The sequence below is a fragment of the Mus caroli genome, chromosome 16, assembly GCF_900094665.2.
Source record: "Mus caroli chromosome 16, CAROLI_EIJ_v1.1, whole genome shotgun sequence".
NCBI classification, from domain to species: Eukaryota; Metazoa; Chordata; class Mammalia; order Rodentia; family Muridae; genus Mus; species Mus caroli.
In genome coordinates this window covers 31,223,433-31,248,703 of record NC_034585.1, presented here as the reverse complement: position 1 = coordinate 31,248,703, position 25,271 = coordinate 31,223,433, and the positions used below count along the sequence as shown (strand labels likewise).

The 25,271-nt window shown below is 45.4% G+C and overlaps 1 protein-coding gene and 1 long non-coding RNA gene across 25 annotated transcripts in view; one reads left to right on the top strand and one right to left on the bottom strand.

The window, feature by feature from the left end:
• The window catches only part of Kalrn (kalirin RhoGEF kinase), a 606,229-nt gene that overhangs the window by 360,896 nt on the left and 220,062 nt on the right, over positions 1 to 25,271 (top strand). For 16 of the 24 annotated variants that reach the window (XM_029470420.1, XM_029470426.1, XM_029470421.1 and 13 more), the window contains 9 exons: positions 2,451 to 2,669; positions 4,792 to 4,941; positions 7,584 to 7,698; positions 9,822 to 9,937; positions 10,450 to 10,572; positions 17,340 to 17,522; positions 18,680 to 18,798; positions 23,444 to 23,510; positions 24,043 to 24,152. In XM_029470420.1, coding sequence (XP_029326280.1) covers positions 2,451 to 2,669; positions 4,792 to 4,941; positions 7,584 to 7,698; positions 9,822 to 9,937; positions 10,450 to 10,572; positions 17,340 to 17,522; positions 18,680 to 18,798; positions 23,444 to 23,510; positions 24,043 to 24,152 — 1,202 coding nt within the window. The remainder of the gene's footprint in view (positions 1 to 2,450; positions 2,670 to 4,791; positions 4,942 to 7,583; positions 7,699 to 9,821; positions 9,938 to 10,449; positions 10,573 to 17,339; positions 17,523 to 18,679; positions 18,799 to 23,443; positions 23,511 to 24,042; positions 24,153 to 25,271) is intronic. The other 8 variants (XM_029470427.1, XM_021185398.2, XM_029470425.1 and 5 more) reach the window with 1 other exon arrangement.
• LOC110311840 lies at positions 7,335 to 9,619 on the bottom strand. Its single transcript, XR_002380001.2, has 3 exons — positions 9,565 to 9,619; positions 8,789 to 8,879; positions 7,335 to 7,392 (listed from the first exon to the last, which is right to left on the bottom strand). It is a non-coding gene; the product is annotated as an uncharacterized LOC110311840 (long non-coding RNA).

Sequence of the window (25,271 nt, the reverse complement as noted above, 5' to 3'; positions counted from 1 at the left end):
ACCATGTTGTGGAGGGCTCTTGCAACAGCCAGCTTGGACCTCGTTTTGAAGCAATGATGGAGCCACTGAAGACTTTTGAACTGAGAAAAAGAAGTGGTGCTCATAAGATGGAAGCCTTAGGGATGAAAGGAATAACAGGAGCACTTCCTAACACATCAAATTAAGCAGAACTGCCGAAACCGTCCATGAGGCCCTGGAGATGTGGCTCAGTGGTGGAATGTGTGCTTGGCATGTTCAGGACCCTGAGACAAATCCTAGCATGCCACATTAAAAGAAAAGGAAGAGAAAGTGCACAGGATGGATCTATGAATTAGAAAGAAGCTATGAAAACTGGCTGTTTCTCCTGCATACACCTGCATATATGAAGTTGTGAGGGCCCATCTGCATTAGAGGCGTAGGGAGCAGCCGACAGGGATGAGGTCAAGATTGTAACTCATTCTAAGTGACAGGGAAATGGGTAAGAGGAGGCCACCAGCATAAGTGGCCAGTGACTTTGAGGAACCATTTTAAAGAGACAGCTTTGGCTTCTACTGAGGGTTTGGCATCTGCCCTGCCACAGATGGCAGCACCTCCTCAGAAGGGTGAGAGGTGGGCTCCCTTGCATCAGAAGAGGATCTGACACTAAGAGGCTTCTTCCAAGAGAAAATAATAGAAGCCAGGGGAGCAGATGAGAGCTCTGAAGATGGGAGCAGTTAGCAAGGCTAACATGGCACCTCTTCATTTAGGAAACAGTGCCGGTTATACAAAGAAAGCTGGGGCTTCGGAGGGATTGTTCTGCCCCTTTCATTTTACTTTCTCTAGCTTCATTTAGCAGAGAGGTGCCCAGTGCTGACAGTCATTAGAACTGAGGCTTTCAGAGGGTAAAAGCCCCAAAGGGCCAGGGATGCTGGTGGAGATGGAATCGTGCAGCAGCTGCAGGTTCGGGATGGGGGAGCACATAGAAGCCTTGTAGACAGAGCTAAGTAGAAAGTACAGGATGAAATCTAATTACGGGGAAAAAGCAGATCATTGTGATGAGATCAAGGAGATGCTTAGGGGAAAATGAGGGAGTTGCCCTCAGACCCAAGGAGTGCTGAGTAAGCCAGCTAAAAAAGTGGTCTGAGCTCTGCTACCTAAGCCACGTAGGAAGAACTCTGGAGTGTCACTGTATTCTAGCTGCCCTTGTTTACCACCATTAGCTGGAAGGATCCAGCAGCCCAGGGTGCAATGCTAGTAGCTTTCCCAAGTCAGTAGCACTCTGATGTCCTCACAGGGATTGTCCTAGGTAGGGTTACTACTGCTGGCGTAGAACATCTCGAGCAAAGCAAGTTGGGGAGGAACTGTTCATCACTGAAGAAAATCCAGACAAGAACTTCAACAGGACAGGAACCTGGAGATAGGAGCTGATAGAGACCATCGAGGAATGCTGCCTTCTGGCTTGCTTCCCATGACTTGCTCAGCCTGCCTTCTTAAAGAACCTAGGACCACCAGCCCAGGGGTGGCCCCACCCACAGTAGTCTGGACCCTCCCCCATCCATCACTAATTAAGAAAATGCCCTGCAGGCTTGTGTACAGCCCTGTCTTATGGAGGCAGTTTCTTAATTGAGGTTCTCTCCTCTCAGATGACTCTAGCTTGTGTCAAGTAGACAGAAAACTAGACAACAGAGGATTGTCACATCCGTGCTTTGCTTTTCAAAGCCTGAACCTCTTTTGACCTTTTTTCCCTGCCACCTAGTCCACCAGCCAGGTCCCCCAGCCTCTTGCAGTTAAGGTCCAGAACATAGTTAACCCTAATCAGAAACCATAAAGCAAGCGAGATGCCTGTCTCCTAAAAGCCATTGCAAATAACAAAAGTCTCCTGCTTTGAGCTCATTCTTGCCTGCAGGGCCCTGCTTCTTTGGTGGAGTAACTGTGTGGTGGGAGCAGGAGAACTCATTCTTCGGGTCTAGTAACCTACCAAGTCTCCCCGTTCTACCGGAATCCTTTTCAGCTGGTCATTAATGTTTCAGATGGTGCATTGCCAGCTGAGATGTGCATTGCATGTGTTTTGGTGGGAAATTATTTACTTAATCTGTGTAAAACGCTGCATCAGTAATCACTGAAAGTTCAGAAATGAGCAATCTTATGATTAAATTTGAAAAAGAGATTAAGGGGCCAATCAGTGACAAGGTTTCTACACAGCTTCTGATTCTCTACTATGTGAACTGAAATAGCCTTAAAATCTAGGGTAAAGGGAATAGAGAATTAAGAATGGGGTCAGGAGTTAGGGTCCCGGGAGATGAATAACATGTATGATTTCCTGTGTGTAAATGTGCCTTAAAGACAGTTATGTATTGATCACCATGACAAATGGATCAGTCATTTAAAGCTCTTTAACTTCTCTGCATCTTTCCAACCACACCTCACTCCACCCCTCCCATATCACACCTGGGCTGCTTCCACGGACCTCTCTCTCCCCTCCTCGTGCCCAGTCCCTCTTTCATGCCACTTCCTTGCAGAAGACGCACCAGAGCGCCCTGCAGGTACAGCAGAAGGCAGAGGCACTGCTCCAGGCCGGCCACTACGACGCAGACGCCATCCGGGAATGTGCCGAGAAGGTGGCCCTCCACTGGCAACAGCTCATGCTAAAGATGGAGGACCGGCTGAAGCTCGTCAACGCCTCTGTGGCCTTTTACAAGACCTCTGAGCAGGTGAGAGGGAAGTCTGTGGACATGAGCAGAAGATGAAAGAGGCTGGTTCCTGGCTCAGATTATTATAGTACAGCATCAGAAGCCAGGCATGTTGGCCCTAACCTGTGAGAATGACTTATGGAAACACTATCATTTCTTATCTTTTTTTTCCTTTACAGCAAGGAACCATGTGATTTTTTTTTCATAAATTCCTCAAGCTCATCAGATCAGTATGATGGTGTTGAAGTGGAAATCGAGAGTGTTGAATGAGCAGTGTATCAGTCAGCCATTGTAATAACAGTGCCGTGTAACAAACTCCTCCACACTTGATAATATAAATCAGCATTTGTTTTCTGTTTAAGTACCTAGGATCCAGCTGATTTCCTTGAACTTGGTATAGCTAGACTCCAAACTGTACCTTGCATCCGGCTTGTTCATGTGTCTCTCATGCTCCCTGATCAGCAGCCACTTAAAATGCATTCAGAGTCAAAAGCACCCAGAATCTACTGTACAAGACCTCTTCAAGTCTTTGATTCTGTCCTATTGTGGAACAGGTCACAAGAATCTTAGTCTTGACATCTCTGCATGTTTTGTTAACTATTTTCTCTCAAGACATGAATTTGCACGCATGCTCTGTGTCTTGCATTAAGAGAAGTAGGAAAGGTGGGGGCTAGACAAGTCGTCTTTTGATTGGGGACAGACTTCTCGTAACATGGCAAGCATGAGGAGGGGCTTCTGCCAGAGTCATCGTTCAGTTGAGTTCATAACTCAGTGAACATTCTGTCCGAAAACCACATCCTTGGGCGAGGATGTAGGTCAGTTAGTAGAGAGCTTGCCTAGCGTGCATAAAGCCCTTGACCAGAATTTCAAGGTCACTTTTAAATACTTAGCAAATTCAAGGCCAGCCTGGGCTTGGTGAGACCCCGTCTCAAAAGCAGACAGACAGACTCTTTACCGAGAAGAATGACTTTTTCAGAGAAGGCTGAGATGGCGATAGCTATTCTCCCAACTCTGTGACCAACAAGTACCCAAAGCTGTTGAAGGAAAACGTAGAAATTCGGAGGCTCTGCTCTCTGGTTGGTTGGTTGGTTTTGACATGCTTGGAATGGAAGCTGTCTTCTTATGCTTATTAGGCAAGTGTCTGCTGAGTTTTTATTTACTCTCCATGCACTGATACCAGGCGGCCATGAGACTCCCACTGTAACATTCAACCTAACTCTTCCTGTGGACTCTCTCTGATGCTCTGTTTCCTTCTGAGGTCATTTATAAGGTCCCTCAGCATGTTCCCTCTGAATTTTTATAACTAAAAAAAAAAAAAAAAAAAAAAATTACGTCTTTGAAGTTAACTCAAATGTATTCTCCCTCAGAAAGAAATGTGATTTTATAATAAAGATGGATGCTAAAGATGTCCCTGCCTTATGGTAGGACTTTGAACATCTGTCCCCAGGGGAGTTGAAAGATGACTTTCGCTTATGGCCCATAAATCACACAAGGGAGGTAGCTTTTCACTTCACCTCTGCTTGAGGCTCCTGACTGACAGACAAGTACAGATGCTGAGGCAAGCCATTAAGTATGTAAACCAAGCCTGGTCTACATAATTCATAGTGATCATGGGGTTACAACAATATAGAGCTATATAACATAATATATGCATACATTCATGCATATGAATATGTGTATAAGATATATATCTCATATATGTGTGTATAAGTATGTGATATATATCCTATGTATTATGCATGTATATGATATGTTACATATATATATGTATATATACATATCACTTTGCATGTCTCTGTGATATATATATATATATATATATATACATATATATATAATAACACTTTGAAGACCCCAAATATCCAGCCTATTTCTTCACCTCTCACTCTTCATCATATTCTTGAGTGATTTTATCAACCCCTATAGCTTCAGCCTTTAGCCATCAGTTGTAAATAGACAATTCCACAAATCTCCACCTCCAGTCACAAGGTTCTCAGAATATCTGTTCAGAATATCCCAGGAGTGGCTGCTCTAAATCTCCAGCTGGACTTCACTGTCGTATTTAAAGTTCTGCTGCAGAAGTCTGCAGAGAATACCCACTCAGCAGTTTATTTAACGAGCCTCTTCGTCCATGATTCCCCAGGTGTGCAGTGTTCTGGAGAGCTTGGAGCAGGAGTACCGGAGAGACGAGGACTGGTGTGGTGGGAGAGACAAGCTGGGGCCAGCGGCAGAGATGGACCACGTTATTCCACTCCTCAGCAAGCACCTGGAACAGAAGGAGGCCTTCCTGAAGGTCAGTGTATACTGTCACACAGGTCTCAGATTCCAGCCTCACCCTCGCCTCTCACCAGCACCCACCTTCATCAAGGCTTCCCTTTGCCTGCCTCTCATGTAAAGAGGGAAGGGGCTGAAGACACAGCTCCTGGTTAATGTGTAAAGCCATAAACTGACTTTTACATGTCCATCTCTTTCTTGACACTTTTTGGTATCATCGGGTAGAGCATACATTACTATTGCCACAGCAGTGTTAGCTGTTAGAATCCAAGATCACATGCTTTTACTCACTTATATTCAGCTTATAAAAAATAATTTATTGTTTTCTTTTATAATGCTAGGGTTTGAACATGGCTCAGGCTAACACTTTATCATTTTACAATAACCCTAACCCTAAAATAATCTCTTGGCTGAAGAGTATATGCCTACTTATGAAGTCATTAAAATGAACCTTCTGTAAGTAGATATTGCAAAATTTAGGGTCAATAAATTTAGACACTATTTATCAATCTAGCAATTTTCAATTAACAATAAATATCACAATGTGTACTCTCCTGTGTGAAAATAGAATGTGTTTCTCCAATGTGAAAGCAGAAACACAATCCCTGGGGGGGGGGGGGGATTCTGAGTTGGCCCTAGTGTCTCAGGGAGGGGAACCAGGCCTGGTCCACATGGGCTTTTAGTAGCAAGGGAAGTCCTCCTGAAAGTCCCCCAGCAGCAGGCTTGCTTCCCCGTTCAGGCTGGCCCACAGGCTCCACTCTCCCCAATACTTCCCTGTTCCCCCACTGGAGTTTCTCAGAGAGAATTTGTGTTCCCTGACATACCACCACTGAAGTCACGTTTCTATAACAAGCCGCCTTTTTTATTAGAGCTCTTCTCCTCTTGACCACCAAATCTTTCTGTTTCTTCCTTAAGACCCCCCCTCCCCCCTGCCCCTTATGGACCCACCCTCCTTCCTACTGTCTGGTGCCTACACAGGTATCGGTCAAAACTGTGAATAAGCAGATTAAACTAATACAGATCAGTAGAAATTTTCCCATACAGAGCTTAAAATAATTTAAAAGTTTCACTGTTACCAAATAAAATTAAAAGTAATTGAAGGAGCATGGGAAGGGTTTCAAGTAGAGTTATAAATGTGTTCTCGGGACCAGGAATGGCTTGGGGGTCGGGGTGGGGAGAGAACCTGCTGTTCAAGCGGGACCACCTCCTGTGTGAGCATGAGGACCTGGGTTTAGATCTTCAGCATCCGTGTAGAGAGCCAGTCATGGCCTCACGGGCTGCATATCCCCAGCACCGGTGAGGACAGAGGAGCAAGGTCACTGGGCCTTGCTGGCTGCCAGCCTAGCTCTGGTTCTCTTAGAGATGCTGTCTCAAGAGGGCAAGGCTGGCAGTGGCTGAAGAGGACACCCAGCCTCCTCCTCTGGCCTCCTCACATGCAGGTGTGGACATGCACACCCCACATACATCGCACATCTGCACGCAGAGAAAAAGGAAAGATTATTTCTTCATAAAATTAAATGACTCTTTTAAAGAAAAAAGAAACCCATCTGGGCTGATGTTTTTCATATATTCCTAAAGCTGTGGAGAAAAACTCCCTGTAACCATGGGAATTCTCTGCCCAACAGATGGTACACAGCTTTCTGTTTACCATTTATTGATTCATCTAGAGTCCTTAGCCTTAGACGCTCACACTAACACTAATGGCTTTGGTTCACTAGCCTGTGAGTTGCTGGGCCCATCAACTGGCTTTAACCAGATCCATCTTTGTTGCTACTTTTTATGTAATCATAAAAGCATAAAATGTTTAAATTTATATTCATTACATAATAATCATTGTAATTATATAATTTGTGTGATCAAAAGATAAATATAAGATTCTAAAACTTAACTTGATCTACAGATAATTTAATTCATTAATATACTATTAAATTATTAATTTAAAATTTGGAAGCAAGTCTATACTAGTTTTATAGCTATGGAGAAAACTGATTTTTAGAGAAATTCATAAATTATGTGGGCTTAAGAGACATTAGGACTACTCCATCAGCACATCTGGCTTCAAGATCTGAAGGGCTTCTTTGCTGCTGCTCTTCCTCACCCTCAGTCCTACGCATCACCAGGAGAGCGTGGCCTGTCCTCTCTGCCAGCCGTGCTGATGGAGCCTTCAGTGGTTCTGATTCTTTTATGGAGGTTGATCTTTCCCAACCAGAGAGTACTTGTTAGTATTATTTAGGTAAGGGGGACGTGATTGGCAATCAAATAAATCTGAAAACTGTTGGCAATTTAAGTTTAGATTTAGAATTACGTTATCAGGTGTGTTTGCTAAATGGGATGTGCTAAAGTGGGTTTCTGTTTCCTGGGTTCTCAATGGTGGTCATGTAAGAGACATTCTTGTGAAAGAAGAAAACCAGGCTGGGCGTGAAGATTAGCAATGGCCAGTCAGCACAGTCAGCTGCGTTCTGATGTCAGCCTGAAACAGAAAAGGAAGCACTTGGTTAAAGGAGCGCTCAGGAAGTGACCTCCAGAACTCTTCTCCCTCTGGATTCCCCCAGTATCCCCATCATCGTCAAGACCCTAATGCTTCTAAAAAGGCACCTCTGTGCATGTCTTAAGTGCCACTTGTGGACTGGAGACAGGGCCTCACGTCTTTGTTTCTCTTAGGCCTGTACTCTGGCAAGGCGGAACGCCGAGGTATTCCTCAAGTACATCCACAGGAACAATGTGAGCATGCCTAGTGTTGCCAGCCACACCAGGGGGCCTGAACAGCAAGTAAAAGGTGAGTAAGAAGCCTGCAATGCCACAGCTCGCTTCAGTTGCCGGCCACACAGACCCTGGGCCCCTCTCAACGGCTCTCACGTCCTCTCAGGCTTCTCCCTTAAGAAGACACAGTCTGGTGTGGAGTTAAACCGGCCCTGGTGGTCCACTGTCTCTTAGCATGCTAAAAGATTTCCCCAGGTTGTTGAAGTTTTTTTGGTTTTTGGTCTTTTGGATTTTTGGGTTTTGGGTTTTTTGTGTTTTACTTTTTTGTTTTGTTTTGTTTTGTTTTGTTTTCATTTATATTCAAGTCTTGGGCCACACTGCTTAGTAGAAAGGTTGTTTAAACATTTGTTGCTCAAAACGTGGTGTCCAGTTCAGCAACACTGACACCACTCAGACACTAATACAAATGGAATTTCGGACTCACTCAGATCTACAGAGTCAGACCTGCATTCTGTATGCAGGTAGAATTTACAGAACTACTACTCTAGGTCACCTTCATTATCTCTTTGAATGCTATAAAGTCTGCGAGGATATGAAAAACATTTGGCCTAAATTATCATTTTGTGTTCTCTCCTTGTTTACACTTGCCACACAGAAATTAGCCTTGGTGTAGGAAACCAGATAGATAGATAGATAGATAGATAGATAGATAGATAGATAGATAGATAGACAGACAGATCTCCATCCTCTTGTCCAGTTAGAAAAATCACAGCCCTGGTGACTAAGGACAAGGAGAAGATCTGGACTGACTTGGTGAGCCAGACTTAGGAACACCATGGTCAGATTGCAGATCAGTGGACTGCTTTATATAGAGTCCCCTTCCCTGCTCAGATATGTCCAGAGGTTGGGATGTCCAAATCCCTGGAAAGGGTTAAACTGGAGGAGGAACCCGAGCTCCTTCCCCACATGTTATTTTGCCTTTGAATGTGGGTGGCATACTCCATATCAGAGCACCGGTTCTGACTTCTGCAGATAGCAGCATGGGCGAGGCCAACCACTGAGAGCCCACATTCACACCCACACTGTATGGGACAGGCACCCGAGGGGGCTGGGTAGACCTCCACCTGCAGAAGCTCACAGGAAGGGGGCAGAGGGGACAGTGGCACCTGAAACTCTCCAGAGCATCCCATGATTTGAAATGGTTATGTAGGTTTCCTAAAGGTGCATAAGTTTCAGGCCTTCCCTCGGTTTCTTCACCTGCAAAGTGGGGATCACCATAATGCAGCATGAGTATTATGAAAATGTGCCTGACACATAGTGAATACTTAGTAAACATGGTTATCTATATATTCTCATTACTGTATATTTTATCAAGCATATTTAATACCATATATTTAAAAGTCTGCAGAAAACAAGAAGCAGATATCAGACAAAATAAGTTTGCTTGCTTCAAGCATAGAGCATACTACTTAAGACACTCAGGAAATCAATCAAGGTCACCAGACAGTGTTAAGAGCAGTGAGGAGACAAGATGACAGTTCTAGATACGACCCACGGCTCCCTTGTCATGCTAGATGCCTTACATATATTCTCAAATACAGTATCATTCGGGTGACATAAGAAGAGCTTTCAGCCTTTCTTTGGGATCAGATGGACACCTGTGTGGAGTTCGGGCCTAAGACAACACGTAGCCCCCGTTCCCACCCAGCTTCCACCCACCCTCTGCCCAGAGGCTTCTAACGGTGGCTCTGCTGTTCAAGTGCCGTATGGTAGACTCCATACGTCAGGGGCCACCCTAATGCCCCCACCTTCTCACTGCCACCCATGTCTGCCTCTCCTCCAGGAGCCCCTGGGGAATGCCTAGGGGTCCTCACAGAGCCTCGCTAGGCCCCAGACCAACTGTCAGTTGTTGTCTCAGGGTTCGCTTTCCAAACTCTCTTACCATAAGGACTGACTGATGTGAAGAAAATCCAGGGTCTCTGTAGTGTATCGACAGGATCCTCAGAAACAGGTTGTTACCAAGCATTCCCCACTCCTGGTCCCTTCTGGGGAGCTGTATCTTTCTCTAGCTTTTATTCCCTTCCTGCTGATGCTTTAGGCCTAAAGGGAAGCTTTCCAGTCCCCATGGTAACGGGACTGAAGTAGTTGGGACTTTGCTCAGAGCTTTCCCATGACACTGCTCACCTGCTTTGCCCACAGCCATCTTGAGCGAGCTCTTGCAGAGGGAGAATCGTGTCCTGCACTTCTGGACCTTGAAGAAGCGGCGGTTAGACCAGTGTCAGCAATATGTGGTGTTTGAGCGCAGTGCTAAGCAGGTATGTCCAGAACTCCCCTTGGCTTTGCCTCACTGCTGACGCGTGTGCAGAGATCACTGGCAGAGTTAAGCCAGGGGGCTGGAGGTGGCAGGATAAAGGACAACAGGTTTCCCCTTGTCCATAATTTGGATTTTCTAGCATACAGTCCTGAGTTTGACACCAGCTGATATGATGGGCTGCACAGGTATTCACAGGGTCTGACCTATAATAACCCCCAGTTTATACACAGCTACTCAACTCACTGGGTCTGACCTGTTATAGCTCCCAATTTATTCATAAATACTGAGTCTGACATATGATAGTCCCCAGTTTACTGCTTTGGGGTGAGCTGTCCCAACTCAAACGAAAGCCTCCATAAATTTTAAAACAAAACCCAAAACTCCCTCACAGCTACATACCCACCATCCTGTCACGTTTCCTGGGTCCCCAACATTAGCCTTCCTCCCGGTGTGGCATGTTTCCCCCACTGAGAGCTGCCTTCTGGGGACTAATGGTGGTGCTTCCTCCCCCAGGCACTGGACTGGATCCAAGAAACAGGAGAATATTACCTCTCAACACATACCTCCACCGGAGAGACCACGGAGGAGACTCAGGAGCTGCTGAAAGAGTACGGAGAATTCAGGGTGCCTGCCAAGGTAGGAAGTGTCCCAGCTCTCCCTGGGTCCTCCTAGGGCTCCCTCAGTGGGAAACTTTCCATATGGAAACAAGAGTAGCGGGCTCTGCATGCAGAACCGTGGAGTCCAAGATGCAAAGGAAAGCTTGTGTGGGATCGTCTCCTTTGGAACCTAAGTTCTTCCCAAATTACATCTCCAAACAGGGCATCCGTTGCTAATACACCTCTTCACCACTCTCCACATTCTGGGATCTCCTTTGTTTTCTCAGAGCTGATAAGGTGAAAGGTCACGTGCATGTTCAACTATGAAAAAAAAAAAAAGCTGATTTTTTTTTTTAAGATCAGTTTTCACAGCCAGCATTTGGAGGACCCTTGTTTTGAATGAGAAGTTAATAGACCTCTCTTTGTAATGCCCTAGTTATCTGCCTGCTTTTTGTGGAATCCCTCCATACATAGAAGATGTTCTTTTCGGGGTGAGAACTATTTGCTTGAGGGACAAAGAGGAAAACACACTAATCCTGTGTTCTGCAGAAGCCCCTTCTGTACCACGTGCTCCTCAAGCTCTAACAAAGCTTAGCCTGCTCCCTGAGCCAATATTCCAAAGTATGTGTCCACACTATGACTGTGCTGTGAACTGAGGATTGGCTAGGCGGCTTTGCATTGTTGGGAGCTCTGGGGCCTTTTGCCTACCATGAAGTGAGTTCAGATAGGAGCTTCATGTCAACACCAGCTAGAGAAACGGCATAACTACTCCGTAGCAGGAGAACAGAGCCCGGCTCAAATCTCCATGAAAGTGGATTTTGAGGTCTCCAGTTTGGGTCTCTCTGTCCTGTACTCATGATGTCAGTAATGAACCATCAACAGGAGGTGCTGGTATCAACTCCACCTGTGTGGGTGGACGACAGCGGTAGCCGGAATGCCTCGGGAGCAGAGTCTGTTTATAGACAAAGTGGAAATGCAGAGGATTCGGTCCTGTTAGTTAATCCTTTACAGTCTGCTTCGTAGCTCTGTCCTCTTCACTCTAAACTGTAGCAGTGTCTTCATTAGATTGCTTTCTCCTGGCCGTTCCTTCCTTCTCATCCATCCCACTCCTCTTATCTCTAAAGGATCTCTTAGGAACTTCCATGTGTTCAGCTCCCCTGCCCCCCACACCACAGCTCCCTGACCCTTGTTCCTTTGCTCTAGCTTGGACTTCAGCAGAGTGCTTTCTTACTGTCCTTGAGACCCATCACATACCATTCCCATACAATTTTTCCACTAAAAATAGTGTCCTTTCTTCCTAGTTTGTGCTTTGGAAAGTGGTAGTGTCCTTTCCAGTCCAGCGCCACCTCTTTTGTGGTCCCATCTCCCTGCTAAACACCTCGGGGTGCTCAGCCCTCATGTGTACGGGCTTCTGAGAGCTGACGCAAGTCCTGTTTTCTCCAGGAGTCTTTGTGCAGGGCTATCTCCTATATTAGCCTGAATATCTCAAGGAGCCTCTTGCAGGTATATCTCCTACAATATCCCTAAAGACAAGAACCTCCTTAATTCACCTTTCCAGTATTCCCCAAGCACGGCATTAGCATGCAAGGGAGGTCACAAACATATGTGAACATTAGGAATGTTGGTTAGATTTCAGAACTGTGGCACTCAAGTCTATGTTAATATGACTTTTCTAGCTTGGCTCTCCATTTTCTGTCTTCCTCCCAGCTGAACTGTGTCTGTTTGTAGTTACCGTGGTCCCATATAGCATGGTCTCCATCTCAGAGTGTCAGAATAGCTACTGGATGTTCCTCAGCTCAGAGAAGGAGACTCTGACTGAAGCCTCCTGCCCCGCCTCAGCCCAACTCCCAGCTCCGCCCAGAAACAAGCTTAAACAGTCAGCTCTGGCTTCTCGTCTTTATAACAAGTGAAGTGAACTTGCTGTGCAGAGCAAGCTGACCTTGAGTGACAGATGGTGGCCCTCACAATTGCATAGTGCAAGGAGTTATGCTGAATTATTATACCCTGCCTCAAAGATGAGATCAAGCCAAAGAAACACTGAATATAGAAAGGCAATTTTATATAAGCCCTCAAATATAAGAATAAAAATGAGACAGGTTTGGTGAAGATAAGGACACACAATTGCACATTGTGGTGCGCCTGTAGGCAATCTAGTTAGAAGGGTACAAATGATACTTTTTGTTGTTTCAAAAATTATAGGGGAAAAGGTACTTGATGACAGGGAAGCTGAACTTCTCAGCATCTAACAGAGCTCCGTTGTTTTTTTCTAAAAACAAAGTGGTTTTCAATTTTTTTTTCTGTTTTTTTACAATCAAGTGGGATTTTTTAGTACGTTTGGGAGCCCCAGCTGAGTTCCAGAAACCCCATATACATTAGGAGTAATTTCTGTCTCCTTCTTTCCTTGGGCATATGCCCACGCTGGACAGTTCACATAAATAGAATCATTTAATATGCAATCCTCCGTGCCTGACTTCTTTCCCTCAGTATAACGTTTTCTATATTCACCTGTGCTTTAATATGTCAGCCTGTCACCTCTTTTGATGGCTAAATAATATTTCATTATGCAGATCTAGCTCTGCCATGTATCTGATGGATATTTACTTCCTGTTTATCACATGACTGGTGTTTAGTCTGGAGGTTGTATGGATAATGTTATCACTCACCCTATGTCCAAGTCTCCTGTGAGCATGTTCTTTCCGTCCTCTTGTATGTACACGTGAGAGTGCAATGGTTTGGCTATCCTGTGCCTCTCTGTTTAATTTTGAGGAACTTCCAATTCTGAGGCAGCTCTTACCGGCAGTGTGTGCAGCTTCCAGCGTCCCCACATACTTAGTAGTGCTAAGCTCCTGTCTGTCTGAAGGGCCGTGAGAGGCAGGGAGTTCACTGTGTAACCCGCGCTGCACAAACCTCAGCACTCACGTGGTCCTCCTGTTTCTACCTCCAAAGTCTCTACTGGTTACTTTCCCTGCCCTTCTTCTGTGGTTGTCTTCTATTCTGCAGTGTCCCCCACCCACCCACCCCTGTCTCTGTAGTTCAGATCACCAGAGAAATGCCCTCAGCTGAGCCACCATGCTGCCACGGCCCCTCTTTAAACAGACTTGTAAAAGCCAGGACACCGAAAACTCATTACCCACACTGAGAGGCTACCCTTCTGAGACAAGTTTTGGCCTCTGATCTCATCAGCTGCAGGCAGGAACATGACAGGTCACATGGTTTCATATTGTATAATTGTGGGTGGAGGGTGGGGGCATGGTCATGCTTGGTACCCCATCGGGGTGATTGGTCTAGCTCTGCTCATGCAGCAGGAAACTAAAGCTAAAGCTAGAGCTAAAACACTAGATAGACTGAGCTAGCCAGTGAGGATGGACAGAGGAGTAAGGTGGAAGACTGAGCTTTCAGGCCCACTGAAGAGGACACATGCTAAAATGGAGGCCTGTACATGGAACTGTGGGACTATACCCACCTGTTGGCAGGGAAGGCTGCCTGCCAGAGGGTAGGATACATAGGTGCCATTCCCACTATGTATGGGGTGACACTCGGCATGGCTATGCCTCAGCAGTGGAGAACCTCAAAGATGGCTCCTGCAAAGATAGGCAGATCCAGGTGGGGTAGAGCTTTACCACACTGCTTGCTGACGGTTCACCCCCGGCCTCTGTGAGGACATAGAGAAATCTCAGTCATAACCTCAGTCACAGGCTTTTTGTCCTTATTGATCCCAGTCAGCTTTGATGCCTTCTGTTCTAGGTTCCACTAGCTTCAGTCAAGCCACCTGACCAGGAGCAGAAAATAGTGACTTCTAAGTCTTTTCTATAAGAAGAGGTTCTTGATTATTAGAACAAAAATTAGCCACTTTTAAGAAAATAACAAATTTTTTTAAATTTACCCCTCAAGAAAAAAGTAAAAACGCTGAGTGAAATGGCATGCAGGTCTTCGGGATCCCAGGTTTCCTGTCTTAGTCAGGTCCTGGCATGGTTACTACTGCCATTTCACGGATGGATATTCCTCCAAGCCTCACACCCACCTCTTCTATTCAACCCCAAGCCCTTCCAGCCCTTGACTCTAGCCCCTGGCAGCCCACCATGCTGAAAGAGGAGAGACTAACTGTATTGTGCCCTGGCCACACATCAGGGAGAGCAGCCCTCCGCTCCTCTCCAGCACAGCACTCTTAGGAAGGCCATGGATGAGCCTGGAAAGGGGTGTGTGGGGTAGTCAGGACTTTCAGAGGCTAGAATGGTGGGATAAAGCGGGGCCCTGCTGTCTTCTTGTGATAAACCCGTTGTTTGCTTAGGTTCTTGATAAGAAGTTCGGCCCACTCACTTGTCAGGGTGAATACCATTTGTTAGCAAGAGGATGGAGTGCATGTAGCTCAGGTACTGAGGAATAGTTTTGATCCTTGGCAAAGCTTGCCGAGGAGAACGTCAGCCTTGTGATGTGATGATGTGATGTTCTGTGAGCTCATCTTTCTCTTTCTGTGGTAAGGACCCCACTTCAGGTGTCCGAGGCTGCTATCGCTGCATCTTGAAGTAACATCAGTGTGTTTGGGAATTTTATATGGCTGATATTAATTCTTATGGAGGTGACAATGACAGGGCCTCTGATGTGTTCTACACAAAGGGACTTGATTGAGGGAGGAGGTCCAGTTACAAGTAGCAAGCCACTACAGCTGTGTGAGGAAAACCGCCCTCTTGATCCCCTGGTATTCCGTAAGGATGATCCCAGAATGCTGATGGCGTGCTGGTCTCACACACTGGCCGAAGGGCTTTTGCTGTGGCTCAGCAGCTGCATGCATACTGTCAGTGAGATGATAATCTGTGCATCCCACAAAGCTTAGCTTCGCGGCCACCAGCTTTCTCATGATTCCTGAACAGTTTGGGACACTGGTCACCAGCTTTCTCATTATCCCTGAACAGTTTGTGACACTGGCTTGAATCTTCTCTTTGTTTTTTCCACTTCTCAGTCTTGGATTTAGCCACTGAGGACTTCTTTGGTGCTGGAACTTTCTGGAACACACAGCAGCTGGGGAGTATCTGTCAGTTTCTCTAACCAGGACCAGGCTTCTCTCTCTCAGGCTTTGCCACCTTAGGGTCACCCTTCTCAGTGGTCCCCATGACACCAGGTTTCTTTTCCATGGTGCCTGGCTTATCAGCTTTTTCACTCTGCATCTTGCGAAATGGGAAAGATCTGCTGTCTTTCAAACTTACTTTCCTCAAAAGAACATTTCCCTTATAGCATATTACTTAAATGCTACTTCCTTTTCCTTAAGATTCCCCAGGTATTTCTGATAAATTTTAGTTTCAAAATCCACACTTCTATACTAAAAGGTGAGCAGGCGTTTTCTGTCCTCGCCCTTCCGTTTCCATGTCTTACCCAGCAGGCTTTCCCTGCCTTCCCATATAGCTCTGCCTTCCTCTCCTCCACTGAAAAATCCCTCTGCTGTAACATACTTCTCACATTGACATTCAATTACATGATGCCCCGAGCCGTCAACTATTTTGTATGGAAACTTGTCCCCTCTGGAGATTTTAGATAGGGGCAAGTGAATATTTTTTTTAATTTCTCCTTTTGTTTATCCCCAAAGCCCAACCCACAGCTCTCTACAGAGAACTGTAGACAGAGGAAATCCTGAACATATTCTTGTTACAAATGAAGTTAACCCAACACACATCAGATTTTTGACAGGTTAGCCTGTAATATCTCCCTCAAACAGACAGAAAGACAAATAATAATAATAATAATAATCTCAGTAAAGCAGATAGAAGTCTGCTAGTCAGACTCATCAGATCCTAGCCTGTACAAGCTCACAAATGATTAGTGCCTGCCTTGGGGACAGAGAGGGCCAGGAACCAGGAACAGGGGATCAGAGGCGAACACTGCTGTCATTATTGATGGTGTCATTTAGGACCAGCTCTAAAGACTGAACCTCAAGCTTTTGCGTCTAGCTCAGAGACTTATCCATCACACACCCCCCATGCTTCTTAAAGAGGTTTTAAAACTCATGTGAGCCTCATATATGATGACAGCATGCACCATAGAAGTGAATAAATGGCTATATTAATATAAGAGATCTCACATCAATAACAATAGCTAACGTTTAGACTTAACTAGTTGTGTAAACTTTCTACATGTTCTGCAGACATGAACAAATGCCTTTCACCTAGTTAAGGTACCAGTGACAGACCAAAGAAGCAGTTCCAATCACTAGGAACTCACAGGGGTACTTATAGGAACATGGGAAAGTTACAAGCCACTGTACCACTGAAGGAAATGGCACTGCCCCCAGCAACTGCTAGCTGCTTATATATCTTTTGGAATTGGCATGGCCTTGTGAGAACTTCGCCCCTAATTACCTTCAACTGTCTATAAATCCTTGGGAAGGTTAGGCCTCAGAAGCCCGACCTCTCCTCCATGATGGAAAGTCAATAGACCCAGTTTTACACAGCTGTCCTTTAGGTGGTCAGGGCTGCTGACAGTTCAAGAGAGTTGTAGCCATATCACACCTGGAAGAGAGTGTTGTTCCACAGCAAAGTTTCTTACAGTGGCTCTACTAAGCACCTACTGCGTGCCAGCCATGTTCTAAACAGTAGGCATTGTTGGCCCATTAATGTTCTCAATAATTCATGAAGCAGGTGCTCTTATGATTCCTATTTTGTGGGTAAAGAAACTGGCAGCACAGGAGATTTTAATAATTTGTTCTAAGCCACCCAAAAGGTGAGTAACAAAGTTGGCATGTGCAGAGCAGAGGGGGCTGGGGGCAAAGGGGACCGAGAAGAACGTGACCCAGTAATGTTAAGCCATCTCCTGGTGCAGCAAACGAAGGAGAAGGTGAAACTTCTGATCCAGCTGGCAGACAGCTTTGTGGAAAAGGGCCACATCCACGCCACAGAGATACGGAAATGGGTGACCACGGTGGACAAGCACTACCGCGATTTCTCCCTGAGAATGGGGAAGTACCGGTACTCACTGGAGAAGGCGCTGGGGGTCAACACGGAGGTACGTAAGAGGTGCCGTCCGTTGGAGCTGCCTCCCTTCTCCCCCTGCTCAGTGCCACTGGCTGCATCACCATTGAGGGAGCATGTTTCCAAGGTCTTCAGAGCTGCAGAGCCCATGGACCTGGGCCTTTTTTAACAGGCTTGGGGGCCTTACTGATTCATTCATCTCCCACCTCCTCCACCCTCTCCCACTATCCTTCCCTTTTTCCCTGCCCCTCCCCCACCATGATTATTGTTCTGGGTACTGCAGAATTGGATGGCCAGGAGCAAGGGCTATGAATACGAAGCAGAGGGTTTTTTTTTTTTTTTCCTTTCCGTGTAGTTAACTATTGAGTAAACCCTTCCTTTTGGTCTCATCAGTACTAGAGTCTAACCAATTATGTTAATGAGTCAATGATTAGAGTCCCTCACGTGTATGTGAATGGCTTTCAGGAATAAGGGGCACAGTGTGTATAAAGACTGCTTGACATTTCACCTAAAAGAAGATACTAAGTTCTATGAAGCAAAGGAAAACCAGCTTTTAATCTCTTTTTTATAATAGAGGTCGGTAACCTATGAATTAAAAGCTAAATCGAGCCTGGCATTTAATCCTAGGACTTCCCACTCATGTCTTTAAACAGGCCCCCGCTCTGAAGCAGAGCAGCCTCAAGTAAAGTGGTGAAACCACTACACCTCAAAACCTATGCCTTCCCCAGCCAGTGAGTTTTCTTCTGTGGGTCCCCTCATACGTCACACCAGTGATGGCTTAAGCAAGCAGGGATGAGCAGTTACAAGGTTCTGTCACTGGTCAGGAATTCCGTTCCCATCTCCCAGGGGAACCGCCTATTGAAATAAAAATAGTTTATTTTCTCTTGACAAATGAGATGTTTTCAGACTTTTCCTGTGTTTCTGATTCCCATTTATGTTATTGATGAAGAACCAGTTCTTAGCTGAGTCATGTTTAGATTTAATCAAGGCCAAGGACCTGGAAAGCAGATACAGACAGTAGCACTAAATATTTGGCCAGAACAATCTACAGCTTTTTTACTTGAAAGGCAGAATTGCCTTATGGAAAGGCCTTGTGGATAAGACCTTGAAGGATCGCCCATCTTGTCACCTACTTGCATTAGGTTGTTTTACCACTTCCCCAAGGTGACCTCTGTAACACTTCTCACACAGGATAACAAGGACCTAGAGCTGGACATCATCCCAGCAAGCCTTTCGGATCGGGAGGTCAAGCTCCGGGACGCTAACCATGAGATCAATGAAGAGAAACGGAAATCAGCTCGAAAGAAAGAGTATGTGTATGGGGTGGGGGGCAGGGGCTCCCACTGCAGCTAGAGGCTCTTCCTCAATTCCCCCTGCTACCCATCCCTTGTGACGGCTTGATGAGTCATCTGGTCTACCTGCAGGTGTCGGGGTGTATGTTGAGGAGATAGGCTCACTGGGGACCTCTCTGACTCTCCGTTCTCTACTGCATCCAACTGCTCTTCATGTAGCAGGAACTTCTCAGGGCGTACCTATACCCCTCAGGCCATCAAATATTACTTCACAGTATCAGAGCTCAACAGTAGCCAAACCACTCCACATAACAGAAATCAGACCTAGGGAAGCTGAGCAACTCTCCCCAAATGCCACCATCAGCATCTCATAAATAAATCCAGAGCTCTGACTCTTCACATCTGGCATCGCATACGCCATGCTTCCTTTCTGTTACATCTCTCACCAGCTCCACGTTTCAAATGGCTCTGTGCTGCCCTCTGAATAAAGATCGGACTCCTCGGCCCTCGGCCCCACCTAAGTCGGCCTCATTTCAGAGTTTGTCCCTGTTCAAGCAACACTTGTGACTGATTACTGCCCCTGACTCCCCCAGCAGCAAGAACATTAGATGAAGTTGCTCATGCAGTGTTCCTAGCCCAGACCCCTCCCCTCTTGGTTTGATTCTTTCCTTCTCTCTTTTCTTCTCTCTGGTGTGTGTAGTTTCATTTTCTCCCTGCTTTCAACCATATTGATTCTTTAAAATTCAGCTTACACCATATGCCTCCAAGAACCCTCACCTATATCCTCTGCTGCCATTGTTCCGTTCCTTTCTGAATATATATATATATATATATATATATATATATATATATATGTGTGTGTGTGTGTGTGTGTGTGTGTGTGTGTGTGTGTGTGTGTGTGTCATATTACTTATTCTGTGGTCATGTCTCTTGGTGGTAAGGAGTATTTTATGCTCTTTTATATGAACTGTGGTTCACAGGATAACAGGGATACCACAGTTGACTAAGAGAAGTTTATGGAATATTATTATATGTGGAAATCAAAACCTTAGGTAAGGGACTAGAAGGTATCCAAAATTACATAACAAATAAGCCCCATAGCTGAACACAGTGACACATAACCTCAAAGACAGCACTCAAGAGGTTAAGACAGAAAGATTGGCAGGTCAAGGCCAGTCTGAGCTATGAAATGAGACTCTATCTAAAAAAGGGAGAATTAAGAAAGGAGGGAGGGAATAAATGAAGGACAGAAAGAAGGAAGGAGGAAATGAAGGAAGGACAGAAAGAAGGAAGGATGGAAGGAAGGAAGGACAGAAAGAAGAAAGGAAGGGAGGGAGNNNNAGGAAGGAAGGAAGGAAGGAAGGAAGGAAGGAAGACAGACAAACAAACAAACAACGGATAGCATCAGTTTTCTTACTTGAATTTTAGAGCTGTACTTGGCCCAGAAGAAAATAAGATGCTGCATGAGAGATTCCAACATCTCCCCTCCCCTATGCCCATATCTGGTTCACATATTTATATTTCAATCTCTGCCTGGAGAATAATATTTTAAATAGAAAGGAAGATGTATCTTGAAACTGGCCCTGAGAGTGAATTGTAGATGTCAGAGATAAAGTTGATAAGCTTACTCCTGTGTCTCAGTTGGCCCACATGGAGATGAGGGAGCTGAGAGAGAAAGAGGATGCTAAGATTGGAACATGATGGAAGAATCTGAAGTTGCCTGAGATTTTGATAAACTGAATCCTATTTTTCTCAGACTAAGAATGGTTAGAGCCAAAATCCATTTAGAGAGCTGGGACCAATTTATCATTAGATTCCAGCTCTGTTCTCCAAGTTCAGCCAGCCCTCTAGATTCATGAGTCCCACATCTTCCCATTTAACCATCCCTGGATTGTAAATATTCAGAGGAAATTATGCCTGTACTGACATCACAAACTACCGTGTCTTGTCATTATTTTCTAGACAGTATGATACAGCCACTATTTGTATAGCACTTACATTGTCTTGGGTGTTATACGTAGTCTAGAGGTTATGTAAACTGTATGGGGATGTGTATAAGTTATATACTATACCATTTTATAGTAGGAACTTGGGCAGCTGCAGTTTTGGGTATCCACAGGGATCCTAGAACCAATCCACCAAAGCTACGTTCTCTCTCAGTGAATCTTGACCGCACGTAGGAACAACATGTTGCTCTTTTGGTTGGCTGCTTAGGAGGTGGTTGACTCATGTTTCACCTCAATCAAGAATTATATAGTACCTTGAACATGGGAAGAATGAGCTATGACCACCTTACAATATTTTGGTATTTTTCTTTCTCTAAGCTTGAGTGATAAAAATCACACATGCAGAGATCATGGAAGGAGCTTTGTTGAGAAGTTAATGTTATCAAGATGGAAACGAGGTCACTTTCTTAAGACGGAGGAAGGGACTGCTGCTCTAGGAAGCAGAGTCTTCTGGGTAGGGTTGTATTGGTTTGCAGAGCTGTGTAATGAAGCACTGCAGCCGAGCAACTTCAACAACAGAAATGTGTGTGTCCTAAAACCAAGGGATCCAAAGGTTGCATTCCCTCTTGAGGTTAGAGTGGGAAAGATCTGCTCTAGGCCTCTGCCCTCATTTGTTAGTGGAACATTCACATTCATGTGACATTCTTCCTGACTGTCTGTGCCTTGTGTGCAAACCTCCCCTCTATAAGGACACCGGCCATTTTTGACCGAGACCTATCCCACTCTGTACTGTGATGACTATTTTGATGACTGTTTCCAAATAAAGCCAAGATCTGAGGAATGGGATTTGGATATATTAATTCCGTAGGACATAATTCAGGCTGTAGCAGAGAAACAAAGGAGAGGATTATATTTGGCCAACCCTCCTGGCTCCGTTTTTGTATAGCAAGGGGAAGGGGACATCAAGCAGCAGGTAGTGGAGAGAATGGAGGAGTGTGTTACAAAGATGGCTAAGATAAAGGAAGCAGGCAGGAGAGAGAACAAGAGGAAGAAAGGAAACCCAAGGCAACGGCCAAAGACGGCTGTGCTCCTTCAGAGCTTCCCTTGTTTCTTGGGCTTTCCAGTTTCCTAAGGCTTAATCTCTCAGTATTTCCCAGGATCCTGTGCACCAGGCTGTTTCTCACAGGATCTTACTCAATCCTTGCAGCAGTCCTGGCTGATCAGCTGTGTAATAGATAAGAAGTCCTGAGGCCTAGAGAAGCAGGTCTTACTTCTAGTGATTGACAGGTTCATAATTCAGTTGGTCCCTGCTTGTCTAACTGCAACATTCACACACTTTCCACTCTACCAACAGAGGAAGAATAAGAAGACAGTGCCTAGTCGACTTCTGCAAACGTGTAGTCTTTACATCAATCCTTTAACTTTAGTCGAAGGCCGCTATCAAAATGAAACATTGCTTTAAGGAAAAACCCAGCAAGGTGAAGGTGCTGGAACAGATACTGCTCAAATTGAGCTTCTGGTCATGCTTTCAAAAGGGCACACCTTGAGGACATTATTCCTTAAATTTTTCATGTGGTAGAACACCTAGAAATAAAAATTCTGGGCATGAACTATATGCAGAACTGCTACTGAGAATGTAAGATAAGTGTGTAAATATATAGGTGTGTATTAATGAGATTGTCATATGCTGGCTAACAAGCACTATTTCTAATAAAAAGTGTGTGGAGAAAAAATAAATAGATGCACATTAATGAAGGCACGCATGCTCAGGTCCATTGTGCTATTTAGGGGTGTCAGGAAGGAGTCCTTTTCTTAAAGATACAGAGCATAAACTTCTGCTCACAGGAGCCAGAAGCGCATTAATCACTTAACGTTGTAAACTATATAGCACATGCTAATTTTGTGTGCACAGGTTGTGATATGAATAAATCTCATTGGAGATACTGCCTAAATACTGAACCGGACCAACCAAGGTCAGAGATCAGCAAACTTGTGGCCCACAAGTTAAATTGTGCTCATCCTCTTTTGTGTAGTCTATAATCTAAAAATGAGTATTATATACTAGTTGATTGGAGAAATCAAACAGAGGCTACCATATGGGGACATATAAAACTTTTAGCACCCTGGTTTAATTGGAACATATGGGCACTCACCTCTGCGCTGCCTCTCAGGTTACAGCAGCTGTGGTGAGTGGCTATGCCAGAGACTGAACAGCCCGTAAATACAACCCAATTCTTTACAGAAGACTGTAAAGCCCTGAGCTCAAGTCATCTCTGCCCGACTTGGAGCCTGTTTGAGTCCTGAACAATAATATCAGTATAAGTCTATGAAGTACCAAGCAGATACAGTTCTGGGAGCAGTAAGAGAAATGTAGAAAACTGTTGTTCAGACGGTCTAGCTGCTGAGCTACCGTGTGAGCAGCCGCATACCTTGTGCACACATGCCTGCGTACGCATACAGTTGACAGTCCATCCATATCAGCATAGTGATGTCGCCATGAGTGGGAAGGCACAAGAAAGTGGAACTGGCTGAGCTCAGACGTGGAGAAGGGATGGAGAGCAAATGACCGGGGTGAGAGAGCTCCAGAGAGGGGAGAGCTTTATTGGTATAGCTGAAAGTGGGGCACTCAAGTGTCACTGGGGCCGGGGTGAGGAAGTAAACTTGGAGAGGAGGCAATGGACCCATGAGCAACTGAAAGCCCATTTGTTTCCTCCTAGGTTCATTATGGCTGAACTGCTCCAAACCGAGAAGGCTTATGTAAGGGACTTGCACGAGTGCTTGGAGGTAAGCATCACAGTGGCCATCGCAGCCCTGTCAAAGAAGCGGCATCCAGCTCTTGTCAACCCCTTGAGAGCAGCTCAGTGCCCCTGCTCTTCTGCTGGAGAATACAGGGGCGGTCGGGGAGGTCTTCCAGAGGCCAGCACAACTGCACGGGAGTTTGAAGTGTTTTTGAAGAGAAGGTCTACACTTCTCTCAAGCTGGAGCTAGATTCAGACTTAAAAAAAGAGAGAGAGAGAGAAAAGAAAAGAAAAAGGGAAAGGTGCAGCATCAGGGGGGAAAAGTATGTCACACACCTTCATTTCAAAACAGAAACCGTGACACAGATCTGATGAATGACCAAACTGGAGCCTGCCCTTGCTGGGGTTCAGAGTAATGTAGCGGTCAGGTTTTCTCTCTTTCTGTTCCACTTGTTAAACACATCACCTTTTAACTCTGTGTGCAGTCACAGTCCCACTCTCGCCCCATGATTGAGGGGCCTCTTTTGTCTGGGTCTCTTGTGGCACGCTTGCGGGTGATGACTGTCGCTGTCTTACAGACCTACCTGTGGGAGATGACCAGTGGTGTGGAGGAGATACCCCCCGGCATCCTCAATAAGGAACATATCATCTTCGGCAACATCCAGGAGATCTATGACTTCCATAACAAGTATGTTGGTGGGGGATTCGGCGGAGCACGCTGACGGGGTAAACGCTGGGCACTGGCTGCCCATCAAGTGGCTCAGAGCCCTGGGGAAACCTTCTGTTTCACCTGACACTCTCTTTCTCACCTGGCCAGATCTCATAGTCAGCTGCTGCCAGACTCCTTTCTTGTTTGTCCTGTCCACAATCATTCAGGATTCTGAGTGGAAAGAGAAGTAACTGTTCTGCATTGCCCCTTTCCAGCTCTCAGGAGGAGCAGTCAGCATCCCCATTTGCACAGTTACCATGGTTACCAGCACATTGAGGAAACAAGAGTGGCTTTACTCCGTTAAGGCTGTGGGAACTTCTGATGTAGCAGTCACCTGGGACTAACCTTCCCATACTTGTGCTCTCTGGGTTTCAAATTCTATTCAGCATCTCTCTGGGCTGTTCCCTCCATTCCTGACTCTCCCATCATCCTCTCCCTCAACCATTTATATAGAGAGATATTCCAAAATATTTGCTACATCACATTTCTTGATAACTTCTAGAAAACACCGCCAGTCACCACTATGTTTTTGTTAAAGTAAAATCATAGAACACTAAAACCTCACAACCCATTTTTCCAAGCTTGGTGTAAGAATCTTTTCTGTTGCGTGCTAAACGTGTTTTCTGTCAGTAGATGGTTGGCAAGGATACTAGTATGACCCACTGGTAGAAATAACTTGGTTTCTAAAATACACGTAGAGAGTCTCTTGAGATACAGAAAAAAAAAAAGAAAGTGTGACACAAAGTCCTTGAGGCCCCTCAGGAGCCTGAGACAGAGGAGGTTGAATGGAGCTGCTCCTGAGACTTGGTGAGCTGAGACAGGAACCCCAGAGACAGCACAGTCAGCCTTACAAGTCCCAAGGAGGCCATTGTGCAAATGGAAAACCACCCTGAGGTAGGACTGAACAACACTGTCGGGGGAACTGTCTGCAGAGGTGAAGTCTATAGTACACTGCCCAACACGGTAACCATGGCGCCTGTGCGGCTACCGAACTGCTGAGGGGCTCCGTTGGCACTGTTCTTAATTTTAATATATTTAAGTAGTCCTAAGTGAAAAAGAGTGGCTCCCATACTGGACAGTCCCACTCTGGAAAATGAC